Genomic DNA, 12,481 nt, shown 5'->3' on the forward strand with positions numbered 1-12,481 from the left:
TGGGATAAAAGTGTATAAAAGAAGGAAATTCAGGGGCAACTTGAGAAACAGTAAGTTAGGAGAGGAGTGTGAACCAGGTGGGCACAATCCTAACTAACTGTGAAGACGTGTGTGTGTGTGTCATGCTCAGGGGCGGGGTGAGAGAATGATTAGTAAACATTCTGTTATGAGAAAAGGGTATAATTGTTGGCTAGTGAAAAAGAGCAGGGGAAATTTTTTTGAATTAGGACTTGGAGCGTAGGAGCTACTTAGTGCTCCATTTTTACCATTCTTGTTACTGCATTTGTCTCTTTCTGATTTCCTTAATATCAGACAGTTTTCTTGCTGTTTCTTAGGTTGTTTCTATCATAGAACCATGGCAAGAAGAACATATGATTGATACTAATATAAGACCTATAAAGTGTGGAAGATTTATGTTAGGAGGAAGGGTAGGAAAAAGTCAACTATTACTTAGTAGTTAATATGGTTAATAGATCCTATAAATAAAGATAAGTGAGCAATAAAATTGCCAATACTCTTTAGTTTTTTCCTTGATCTTACTTCTCAGAACCCTAACACGTGTAATATTTTATCATTTCCACTAGTTATGAGTAAATTATGCTAAACATTTCCCTTGAAAACTTGGCTTTACTCCAAAATCAAGTTCTATTAAGAAACTAACAAAGTTTTGACTTCATACATTCACAATCAAATTGGTACTACCGTTGAAGCTTTTTAAGCAACCACCTTTTTCTTGCAGATGCATCCATAGCCACGAACATCCTAGCCTTCCTTTCGTCTTCTAGAAGTAAGCAAGCCTCCAAGAAGAGCTCATCATCCAAGTCTGGTACAGTTTGAAGTGCAGCAACTATGCATTCTATTGAGTTGTCTTTTTTCTCTTCAAAATCTTCTTGCATTTCACCTAGGACGAATTTTTGAATTTTTCTACCATTTGAGGAAGTCAACACAGCTTGAGATTTTCGCTTTCTTCTCCCATCAGCTGTTTTAAATTCCCTAGCTGAAGATTGCAGGTTTCCTATGATTTCGTTACTCTCCATCCCAAGATTATTATTATTATTATTATTTGTCTTCAATTTCATTCTCACACGGCCCAGTTTTCTATTTTGATTTAGATTCCCAAAAAGTAAGCACAAATCACTATAATTGTCTCGTAGGGTCTCTCCAAAAGTAACGGCATCTGGATACTCCTGCAAAATATCAGCTAGCAAAAATTATTTATCAAAGCTCCTCACAACCATTAAAATATATCTATTAGGTCATTCCATAGTTGGCCTATTAAAATGCCCAACACAGAGCACAAGCTGCACCAATCTCAAGCATAATTGCCAATGCAGTCATTAACCATAAGATGCATATGGAAAGCAGGTAGTTGTGTTAAATGAGAGTAATGAGTCAATGAAGTCCCTTCCTGAAATATATATATGTTGCCATTAATAACCAAAAGAAATACCTAATATAAAACCGATGGAAAGGTAATGCACCTCAAAATATGCCTGCCAAATATCATTTGCCCTTGACGTCTGCCCAATTTCATCCCAGGCAAAGTCATTCTGATTTAGAAGATATGTGACATCCTTATAGACTCTCATAAGACCAAAATACCGATTTTCTAGAGCATCTCTGTCACAAAGAAGTCCAAACTCTCTCTTGAAAGATGCAGTCATCCTGGACCAAGCTTTCTTACTGAATGTATCACCAATTTTATTCCCTCTGTTCAACTGCTCCAATAGAAGGCCAATCAGATAATGGTTCATTTTCACTGTCCAAGCTATTCTCATAGGTTCGTCATCAGCTAGGGAATGGCTGTACCTGTACTCCCAAACATCTATATATCCAAGCAGTAATTACAATTAAATGGTTAGTCTACATTTTGACACCCAAACAATATTAATGCAATCTAATAAAGTTAGGGTAATGACTTGCTCCTGAGTACCTTTTCGTTTTCAAATAAATCAACAACTTGTTTTGATATGTACGTCCAGAAAAACCAAGTTTTTCCATCATATATAATATATTAGGACTTAGCACTGATTCCCAATATCTAAATACAATATACAGAAGACAGCTATATAAGATGGAAAGATGAACAAAAAATATATCAGTACCCAGTTCATTATCCTTAGAAGCCCTATAGCAGTCAGAATAGTTTGAATTTCTGCCACAACTTGTATTTCCATATATCAAAAACAAATCATTGAAATTTGGAAGAGTTCTATTGCGGTATGCATTCATGTCAGGGTGTGCCTGCAAAATTATAGAACAGTTGATATGGGCAAAAACATCAAAAAACAAACAAACAAATTCACTAGGAAGGAGAGGAGCACATTCACATAAGCATCCCACAGTCTTTCATCAGCTGTTATCATCTGTTGTATTTCATCCCAAGCAAACCCACTCTGATTAATCAGAATCTTCATATCGTTGAATCTCTTTCTCAAAGTCACATGACGACCTTTTAAGACATCTTTGTCATACTGGGACCCAAATTCTGCACTAAATTTGACCACTATATCTCTCCAGGTTAATCTATCAAACTTATGATTAACCATGCTTCCATTCCGCACTTCCTGTAACATTAAGTCCATAAAATACCGATCCATTGGTGGTGTCCAGTCACTTCTCCAGTGAAAATTTTGAAATTTGGTGCCTTCAAAAAGATATAGATAGCATGAACATAAAGGAAATGGGCATTACATATACCCTTTTAAATACTTTTAATATACATACTAGGTGAAAATATTGTATATTAATCACAAATAAATAAAGGGAAAATAATCTGAGTAAACTCTCTCTCCCTCCATTAGTGAAGCAAAATCACTATGTATTGTAAACAGGAAGCATGCAAGTAAGACATAAAAAATACAATAAGTTAGTAAAAATGAAAACTTACTGTAATCCTTGTATCCAAAATTCTGATTAGCTAGATTACATGTCAACTTAGTTTCTGAATTTCCATAAATCAAGCATAGATCATTATAATTTGGCTTTCGATGATTTCTGTAATAGTTTGCATAAGGATGCTCCTGTATATCCAAGGTCAGCCACCAAGAATTGAAGCTCAAAAGTAAGACAAAAAAATAAGTATAACTCACCTTAATATAAACATCCCAAACACCATCATATGCAGTGATCATTTGCTGTGTTTCATCCCATGAGAACCCTTTCTGATCAAGAAGACTTCTCAAGTCTTGGTATATATTTTCCAAACCCTTACAACAATTCTTAAGGTAGTCTTTGTCAAACTGTGTACCAAATCTTTCCTTGAGCAATACAGTCATCTCTGACCAGGCTTGATTGTTGAGAACATAATTAATCCGGTTCCTCTTCCGAACTTCTTCTAGCATAAGGTCAACAAGGTAACGGGTCATTGAAGGTGTCCAATCTGTCATTGAGTAGTCACCTAACGCACAGTCTTGGGTGTCCTTATCAACTCCTACAAACCAGAAATAGAAGTAAATTACTCCCATCAATTAAATATGGTTCAGAATGTCCACCGCCATTTAATTTAGGGGTAAAGAAGAGAGATACCCATTGTCAAAATTGGGCCATTGCTAATATGATCTTCACTGCAAGAACGACTGCATCTTCCTTCAAAAATTTCATGTTCATTTCATGTATCAAACATAATGTGACAGATTGGAACAAAATTACTTCTATATGACAAAGCATCAGGATGCACCTGCATTTATCTCACATAAATTATAGTAATACATAAAAAGAGCACCACGGACAATATAAAAATTATACATTGCAGTTCCACACTTCATCTTTATCCATTATCACTTCTATTGTTGATATCTAAAACAATTATTGCTATTATCACATAATACCTATATTAGGGTCAAGTATTTGCCTAAAAAAATTTAAAAAATTTAGTATTGGATCTACTATTTGACATTAAGTAGAGTCGAAATCATAACTTTATAAGCTATAAATGATTGGTACCTATGAATTAAAATGAGACTGAGTACATTGATCTAGACTTGTAAGTAACCTCTATTGCTTTTACCTTCCTGCATAAAATTGCAATGCGCATTGCACATAGCATTGTCATAGATTGATCCCAAGTCTCGATAGTTAACCAAGGTCTTGTTCCGATAGGAGCTAGCATGTGGATGTACCTACATAAACAACTAAAGTAAAATATGAGAAAACAATGAATTAGGTTATCATGACATAATTGTATACCTTGATATAATTTTCCCAAACATAATCATCAGCAACAATCCTTTGTTGGTTTTCATCCCATGAAAAATCTTTCAAGTCAAGTAGACTTTTTACATCAGTATAGTAATTCTCAAGTTTATCATAACGGTTTTTTAAGAAGCTTTTATCATATTGGGCATCAAATTTTTTGTTGAAGAACTTAAGCATATGGTTCCATGCTTTTCCGCAGAATGTATTACGGATCCTATTGCCATTTTTAAGTTGTTCCAACATAAGCTTCACAAAATAACAGTCCATAGCTACTGTCCAATCTGTTCTGGTAACTGGATCTGGATTTCTCACGGAAACTCCTGCAATTTGTAGTTCTAGTCAGTAATTACCTGTTCATACTGGTCAACACTTTTCTTGAAATATAAATTTAATCAACAACAAAAAATTTGCACTTCAGCTTGCTTTAAAATTCAGAAAATATCCAAACTAATTGTAGCCCATGCCTGAACTGCAAAGGGAAACTAGAGGAAAGGGGGACAATCGATAAAGTAGGGAGTACGGATCAGCAAGGCTAAATACTAACAGTTAGTGAATGGTCCTAGGTTAGGTGAGATATTTTTGTTCCCTTTTCTTCCTTTCGATTCCCTTTGATCTTTCTCAAATATTGATGGCTAGCTTATCATAGATAAGTTCTCATGATTACAATCTTTACACAGGATAATGCTGTATGAAGGCTGCATAAGTTGAAAACATGTTGTCGGAAGAAAAAGTCTCCTTATTTATCCAGGCAATTGAATAGCATGCATTTTCACTCTTCAATGACTGTATGACAGAATAGTTATCAGCAAGACAGTTCAGGAGCATACAGGAATCTAGAAACCTACCGGTTCCAGCTTTCACCACTTGATCGTCATCAGCAAAGACCATATCATGACTTGACAGGCTATATCTTCCATCTGCACTTTTATGTGCATATATTAAACACAAGTCTTTGATGTTCACCGGTGCTGTACTTCTGTAGGCTTGTGCATGAGGGTGTGCCTGCATGCCTGCCAATCAATTTATTTTGCAACATGGTAGAGAATTAGAGAACATAATGCAAGCAAGCAAGCATAAGGTGCACCTTGATATAGGCATCCCAAACATGATCACTGGCAATCACCATTTGTCTACTCTCATCCCAGGAAAACCCATTTTGTTCAAGAAGATTCTTTATGTCATTGAACTGCATCCACAAAGACGTGTAACGACTTTTGAGCAGATTTACACCATAAGAAGATCCAAAGTTAGCATTAAACAAGGCCAGCATTTCATTCCAAGCTTGTTCGTTGAAAGTGTAGCCCATCCTGTTGCCCCTATGCACCTGATCCAACAATAGACCAATGAAATAGCTTTCCATTGCAGGGGTCCAACTTGTCCCTGATGGCTCACTGCCCCTGGGTATACGGCTCTCCATTTCTCTCTTCTTACAATATAAATAATCAAAACTTCACTAATAAAACCAATTTTGCTTCATGTGTCACTGGGATCAGTTATTTGAATAACGAGCCACCACGAAAACTGAACAATGAGAGCATAATTATAGTCAGAAAACGAACAACGATCAACAAAACCATGGAATTCAGTTCGAATTTCGAAGCAAAATGGCACAGAAAATTATTTTCGTAAACGGAAAGAATAGCAATTACGAGGCAATAATCATTCAAAGAATTAGAAAATGCTGGAAATGGATTTGGTTTCTCTGAGTGACCAAACAGCAAATTCATCCGATAAATTAGGGAAGGGTAGTTACCTTTGAATTTCTGAGGAGCAGACATTGAGAGTGAGGGACACTATTTCTTCGGTATTCGTAGCTCGTGTTCGAGCAGGCTCCCAAAGCCAAGTTAATTAAGGTATTTTTCTGAATTTTGAAAATTAATTCAACAGCTTAAACAAATAAGAAAAACGGTCCTCTCAGTCTCACACCCGGTGTAAAACGAGTAGAAAAATAAATAAATAAAATATAAATATTAATAATGTAAAAAATATACTAATTGAATAAAATAATCATAATTATATTTTAAAATATATTTTTAATGTGTGCTTAAATATATATATATATATATATAGTAAGCTTTTTATTTGATTTCATATAATATCACAAAATATAACGTATTGACATTAATAACACTACAATTTTAATGAAAATTTTTTTATTATATATTTGTAATTATATGTCAATAAAATTGTTAAAAAAATATGTGAAATAGTCCCGTATAGAAATTTATATTTTTTTTCCCATGGTATATTTTCTATATATAAAGTTTGAGTATAAATTGATTTTAATTGGTCTAAGCAAAATATTTATTAAATATTTTAGCAATTATTTATTTATCTTTTCGACAAAAAGAAAACTTATTTATAGAACTCGCCTTTTTCCGTATGAAACCATTACAAGGTATGCTTTGTTAATTGTTATTTTTAACTTTTTTTCTTTGATATTTTAGTATTTTTATATTATTTATTTATTGTTGGTATTTTATAAAATCAATAAACAATTAATATTTTATATAATTTTTAATAACTAATATTTACTTAAAAAAATAATGAATAAGTGAGATATAATTAATATAACAAATAAAAAGCATAGTAAGAAGTTAAATTTTAATAAAATTTAAAAATAATTATTTTCCTAATTTTATGCAAAAATTTGAACGTAAAAAAATTGAAGGGACAATCACTTAATCACAGAATAATCATAATAATAATAACACACTCGCACCAAAAAGGAGAAAGAAAAAACATGCAAATTATTCTTCGAAACACATTAATTTGACTTTTTGTTATCATTGTACCTCGTTTACCAGAATAATGATGTTATTTCTTAAGTAACACTAAGAAAAACTCTTGTCTTTTGACTTATTTTATTTATCATAATAAAATATGAAAGATTTGTTAATTTTTTAATTTTATCTAACTTAATTCATTGCAGTCAAAATTACCACAGTGAATGATCCCACTGAATAGATTTATACACATTTATCTAGTAGCTCTCATATCACGCTGTGCCACATCATTAAATAGAGTAAATAAATCTCATTTGATTTCAGGGAATTGGGGTTCAAATGCTTCTACAGTCCAATTGGATGGCGTGTTAATGATAAAAAAAAATAGCTACTAGAAATTCTTCATCATTTAAACGATAAGGAAAAGGAAAATGATTTGCGTGAGAAATTGTACTTGTTTTGTGGGAAAACTTTTAGTGCAAGTATCACTTTTCTATTTTTTTGAAAGGGAGGGAGTTCTTGCTTAAAGCTAGAAAAATGTCTTAAGTGAATTTTTTTTTTTCCACAGAATATAGCCAAAGTAATTTCAATAGCTAAGCCGCTAAAGGGTCACTCAGGCGTAAAAGATTTTTTCAAAAAAGCACAACACAAGAGATCCGTTCAAGTATTCCAACTATTTTCATTTTAACTTTGCCAAACAGCATATCCTTTTTCCCATATTGCAACCTTTTTTCCCCTAACCTTTATCTGTTATAGAAAAAGGTTAAAGGTACATAAATACGTTAAAAATGAAAGCTTCATCTGTATTCCTCTGGCAATCGATACCCTGGCATGACTATTTTGTCAGCGAACATTCTGCCGGTCTTGGGCATAACATGCCAGTGCATAGTTAAGTTAAATTCTTTACCACGCAAATTGCTTCCCTAGACATGAAAAAGATGAGAAAATTAAGGCACAAAGAAATCTGATGGCATCTATGCTAGCAACAACATCCTTGTAAGAGTTGTGTACCTGGTCGATGAAGCGGTACTTATTGGATGTATGAATCCAAAACTTTGCATGATCTTTTGAAGGAATTACACCATCCCACAGCGATATCTATAAAATGGCATCTCAAAAGCATAAGCAACATATGTGACAAAGCATATAGCAAAGCTTGATACGTAAAGTGGAACCAAAGATGCAACATAACATGCAATAACATTTCTCATGGCTTCCTTTTGTTCTTTCATTCTTGAAACGGACATCACAAAACTATTCAAATATTTAAATATCAAAATTAAGATGCAAGCAAACAGATCAAATCAAATCAAACCTGATTCATGGAATTCTTTGAGGTTTCATACTCAGCAGCTAAAAATACAAAAACCTGCAAGAATATAAAAATATGTAAAACTAAATCTCAGGGCAGCACTGAACTTCGTAATTTGTTTTAACAAGATCAAACGTCATATGCAATTATCACACTAAACAGTTCCAATAGTTATATAGAAATGTATATTGTACAAAACATAAAGAAAAACACAAAGAAGGGCAAAACTATAGATGTTAGGATATGAAATAAGATATAGCAGTAGGTAAGGCACCTTAAACATAGAAATTTAGAAACCCATTAAGATGGGAAGATCAGAAGATCAAAGGAAGAGCAAACAAAAGTAACAATACAGTGAGACATGCTTCACATCTCTACAGTCCAACATTTTAAATTTCACTCATCCTGCATCCAACCTTCCCAATTTAGACCCTACAGCATCCATACATTTAGGAAGCAAAGAGGGATAAAAGCACAAAAAAAAAACATTATTGATCACAATGAATAATGGAAATTCAAGTCAAAAACCTGTTTAGTGTTCCACGTGAAAAGAGACTGCAAATCTGCTGATACATTCATCGTCATGCTGACCTGCAATAATAGAACGGCTTCTCATTACAGATATTAAGATGCCTTTGAATATCAGAAATACATAAATAAAAAAAGGGGTAGAGTATCGTACAGTATTGTAGAAGATCATATGCAGGATGAAATTCACAGCGCATGCACAGAAATATACACGTGTATACTATAATATATTACAAGATAAGCACTAGATCTTTGGCATGGAAAACAGCACATCATAGTGATTAAGTATTTTGCCATGCCTGGCCACCATAAAATTAAATTCCAAGGGATAGAACCATCCGATGCTTAAAATTATCATTGTCAGTGCTCTTGAAAAGTTTCCATTCGAACATAAAGAGAAGTGTTTTACATTGTACACAAAACGTGACCATCCAGCAAGTATCCGAAGCAATTTCCTAAAAGGAATGCGGTGCTCTAAAGCAAGTTCATACTTGGGCACAAAATGTTGAGGAATTAAACCATCAAAGTGCGTTTGAATTTAAGTTGTGTTTTGATAATAATACGTTGATCATGCTGTAAAGCTCTGTTCTTGTCATTGTTTTCACGAGTGATTTCACCCTAAGCACGATGTCGAAACACCTAATTACAAATAACAAATATGTTGACCTTGAAGGCGTTATATGGACCCATTCTGATCTACTATCAAATTAACAGAATCCGGAACGTAAATTCCAAAGTAAACATAAAATTTTAAATTAGAAAGACCTCGTCGTTGCCGTTGGGCTGTTTCTGAAACCAGTTAATGTTGAAGACCTAATTGCCATACAGAGAGACGATGAAATAATGTTGGGTTAAGGAAAGAGTGAAATAGTTACAGATCAGAGGGAGAGAGAGGGAGAGAGACCTGGACTTGCGCAGAGGGAGAGGGAGAGTTAAGGTTGTCGGAGAGAGAAGCCATGGCGCACATAACCGCCACAAAGGTGAAGGCGAACGTTAACAAACCATTCGCTCTGTAACCATACGAATGCATTCTTCGTTCCTTTGATTCTTCCTAACAAATTCAACCTTTGCTCTACTCTCTACTACTACACTCACACCCCCTCAATGCACTTCATACACTTTCTCTTTTAGGATTTTTATGTATATTTTAGCCATAATTATTGAAACATGCCGAAAAATAATTAGAAAATTATTTTAAAAATTTTAATTTAAAAAAAATCATAATGTTCGTTTGAAAATTTAATTTTTAATTATCAACTTGCTCATTTTATTTAGATCGATATAATTATAAAATAATTGTTATAAAATAAATAATGATGTGACTTTTTTTCGGTCGATAATGATGTGATTGTAAAAATTTAATTGCAAAAATGTGACGACCAAAACAGATATAAGCCCAAGTTCACAGCTGTTATATGGGCTAACTGGCAATAAAGCCAGTCCATATTTTTACGTGTAACTGATGAGAAAGCCCACTTACTCCTTCCGACAAAACGTGTGTGTAAATTTCATACAAGATGAGTTGCTAGTTGGAAAAAAATTATTGGAAGAAACTGTTTTTTTTATAAATTTATAAAATTAAAAGTAAAATTTATTAAATTAAATATAAAAATCATATTTTTTAATTATTAATAATTTTTAGCTTATACAAAAATATGTTATTAATATTTTTCTCTCCTATAATTTAAAACTTCATTGGAGTTTGAATTTTTCTAAAAAAAAAAAAAAATCAAATGGGCGAAGGGTTGAATTCTGGTGTAAAAAAACAAAATTTTTTATGAGTTACAATATATTTAAATTCGCATTAAATCTATTAAATGTAAACTCATTTTAATGCTATAAGTTGTAAAGAAATTGATGTTCATGATCAACAAAGTGAGTGAACTATTAAAATTGATCGAAGTTGAAAGTAGAAATATAATAAAAATTTTGAACGGGGGAAAGCCAATATAACAAATATTTGCTCCATCTGAAACCAGACGCTGTGCATTCTCTTTCGGTCCTCGTCTTATTGTAAGTCTCCTTTTCTTTCCTCTGCTTTCATGGTTATTCTCTCTCTTTTCTTTTTCTTTTACTTTGTTTTCTTGGTTTAACGAGAAAGCCAACACTTTACGTACTCCATGTATCATTGATATTCCACACTAGTAGATGGTTTGCGATCAATCATATAAAAAATCATTGATACTGTACATTATATGCTGAATCAAACTTTGATTGAAAGTGAATGGTTAAGCCGTCAAACAGAGAAGCTCGCATACAATATTAGAATTGCTTAATCATTGCCATATAGTTTAGCTCACGGCTATAATAGAACAATTAAAAATGTTAGATGGCTAGTACCCCAAAAAATATTGTTTCATGGCTTACTTATCCTCCACATTTGATTATTTGTCATTAACTTTACCATTGAATGTGTAAGAATCATTCTTGATATATCCAATTGCAGGGGAAGTCGGTGAAACACTTTCTTTTTCCTTTTATTTCATTTAATCTTTGTAAAGAGAAACACGCACACATATTTTCTTTTTCTTTTTTAGTTTTTCTGTCACTACCTTGTGTAGTTTGGTACCAATTACACATGATAAAGTGTGATACAACAAAACTTTACTTATGTAGTTTGTCTTCAAGAAATGTTACTTTTTTTTCCTTTCACCAAAAGTCTGCACTAGTAAAACCTATGATATTAACTCTCACATGGAGATGGTGCCAAAGGAACGTTAACTTATACAATCAGTTAAAACTAAATTAACGGCTTTAAATGATAAAATTACAACTTTGATGGCGGCTAGCTGTAAGATACTTTTTGTTTATAATGATAATGCCGCATGATGTATACGAGCTCTATGTTTTGTATAATTAATATCTGAAAAAATGTTAATATCAATCTTTAAAATTTATATTAAGTATTTAAAAGTGATAAATTTATTAAAATATAAAGTATTTTGTTTTTTATTTTATTTATATAATAAAAAAAACCTCATTAATCATTACTTAAAACTAAGCATATTGATAACTAGCTGTACTTTACTAAACATCAAACAAATTTTACTAAAATTGTGTTGGAGGAGATAAATTTAGTTTTTTTTAGAAGGTAAATGCTAAAGTTTAAAAAAAGAACGTTTCAAATACTGCTAAAAATGCTTTCTTTTCTTTCTGGTCAACGAAAAATTCTTTAAAATGTTTTCCACCTAGGGTTATGCACCCACCGTCCCACCAATCCCTTGGCTCTGTCCGCAGATAGATGGAACAATATAAAAGGTTAAGAATTGCAAATGACACTTCTGTCCCAAAATAAAAAACGGGGAAAAAGAAAGCAGTAGCAGGCAAGGAGCTAAGTACAGAACTGTGTCTTAAACTAGTGTTTAAGGTTAAGCAGCAAGTGGAGTATATAACATGACAAGTCTCAAAAAAGCACAATGCAACAAAAAACTCCAATTGGCAACACTACTAATCTTAGTAGAGAACCCCAAAACTAGGGTATTGAATATTTATATAATTTCTTTAATTTAGTGGTAATTTTTTTTCTTAGAATAAAGTACCATCTCTTTTATATAATTTTTTTAATAAAATAACTTGAATATAGATATGTAGAATTATTTACAGCAGCATTAAACTTGAGTAATTGAAAGTGATGGGAAAAGATCTTTTACATGGCACATCGTTGAAATTAAAACTAGAGTATTGAATATTATCAGCAACGTGTGAGAACACAAATTTG

The 12,481-nt window shown here is 32.7% G+C and overlaps 2 protein-coding genes across 7 annotated transcripts; both read right to left on the reverse strand.

The window, feature by feature from the left end:
* Positions 1 to 568: 568 nt before the first annotated feature.
* On the reverse strand, positions 569 to 6,059 carry LOC113870933. Of its 5 annotated transcripts, XM_027507504.1 has the most exons (12): positions 5,951 to 6,059; positions 5,282 to 5,718; positions 5,043 to 5,199; positions 4,189 to 4,517; positions 4,010 to 4,121; positions 3,529 to 3,588; positions 3,093 to 3,433; positions 2,891 to 3,023; positions 2,325 to 2,647; positions 2,106 to 2,244; positions 1,482 to 1,825; positions 569 to 1,187 (listed from the first exon to the last, which is right to left on the reverse strand). In XM_027507504.1, exons 2-12 carry the CDS (start codon positions 5,612 to 5,614, stop codon positions 699 to 701), a joined length of 2,760 nt encoding a protein of 919 aa, XP_027363305.1. In that variant the 5' UTR covers positions 5,615 to 5,718; positions 5,951 to 6,059; the 3' UTR covers positions 569 to 698. The 5 variants fall into 5 exon arrangements, with proteins under 5 accessions (XP_027363305.1, XP_027363304.1, XP_027363307.1 ...); XM_027507503.1 differs by having other exon boundaries at positions 2,891 to 3,433; XM_027507506.1 differs by lacking the exon at positions 5,951 to 6,059 and having other exon boundaries at positions 2,891 to 3,433; positions 5,043 to 5,173; positions 5,282 to 5,428.
* A 1,539-nt stretch (positions 6,060 to 7,598) lies between these two features.
* On the reverse strand, positions 7,599 to 9,858 carry LOC113870936 (signal peptidase complex subunit 3B-like). 2 transcript variants are annotated; one of them, XM_027507510.1, is made up of 6 exons: positions 9,668 to 9,793; positions 9,529 to 9,576; positions 8,764 to 8,826; positions 8,239 to 8,292; positions 7,935 to 8,021; positions 7,599 to 7,846 (listed from the first exon to the last, which is right to left on the reverse strand). In XM_027507510.1, the coding sequence occupies exons 1-6, from the start codon at positions 9,791 to 9,793 to the stop codon at positions 7,721 to 7,723; spliced, it is 504 nt and encodes a 167-aa protein (XP_027363311.1). In that variant the 3' UTR covers positions 7,599 to 7,720. The 2 variants fall into 2 exon arrangements, with proteins under 2 accessions (XP_027363311.1, XP_027363312.1); XM_027507511.1 differs by lacking the exon at positions 9,529 to 9,576 and having other exon boundaries at positions 9,668 to 9,858.
* Between the last annotated feature and the right edge of the window lie 2,623 nt (positions 9,859 to 12,481).

Source organism: Abrus precatorius, unplaced genomic scaffold (assembly GCF_003935025.1).
Source record: "Abrus precatorius isolate BTA unplaced genomic scaffold, Abrus_2018 Scaffold7, whole genome shotgun sequence".
Classification (NCBI taxonomy): Eukaryota; Viridiplantae; Streptophyta; class Magnoliopsida; order Fabales; family Fabaceae; genus Abrus; species Abrus precatorius.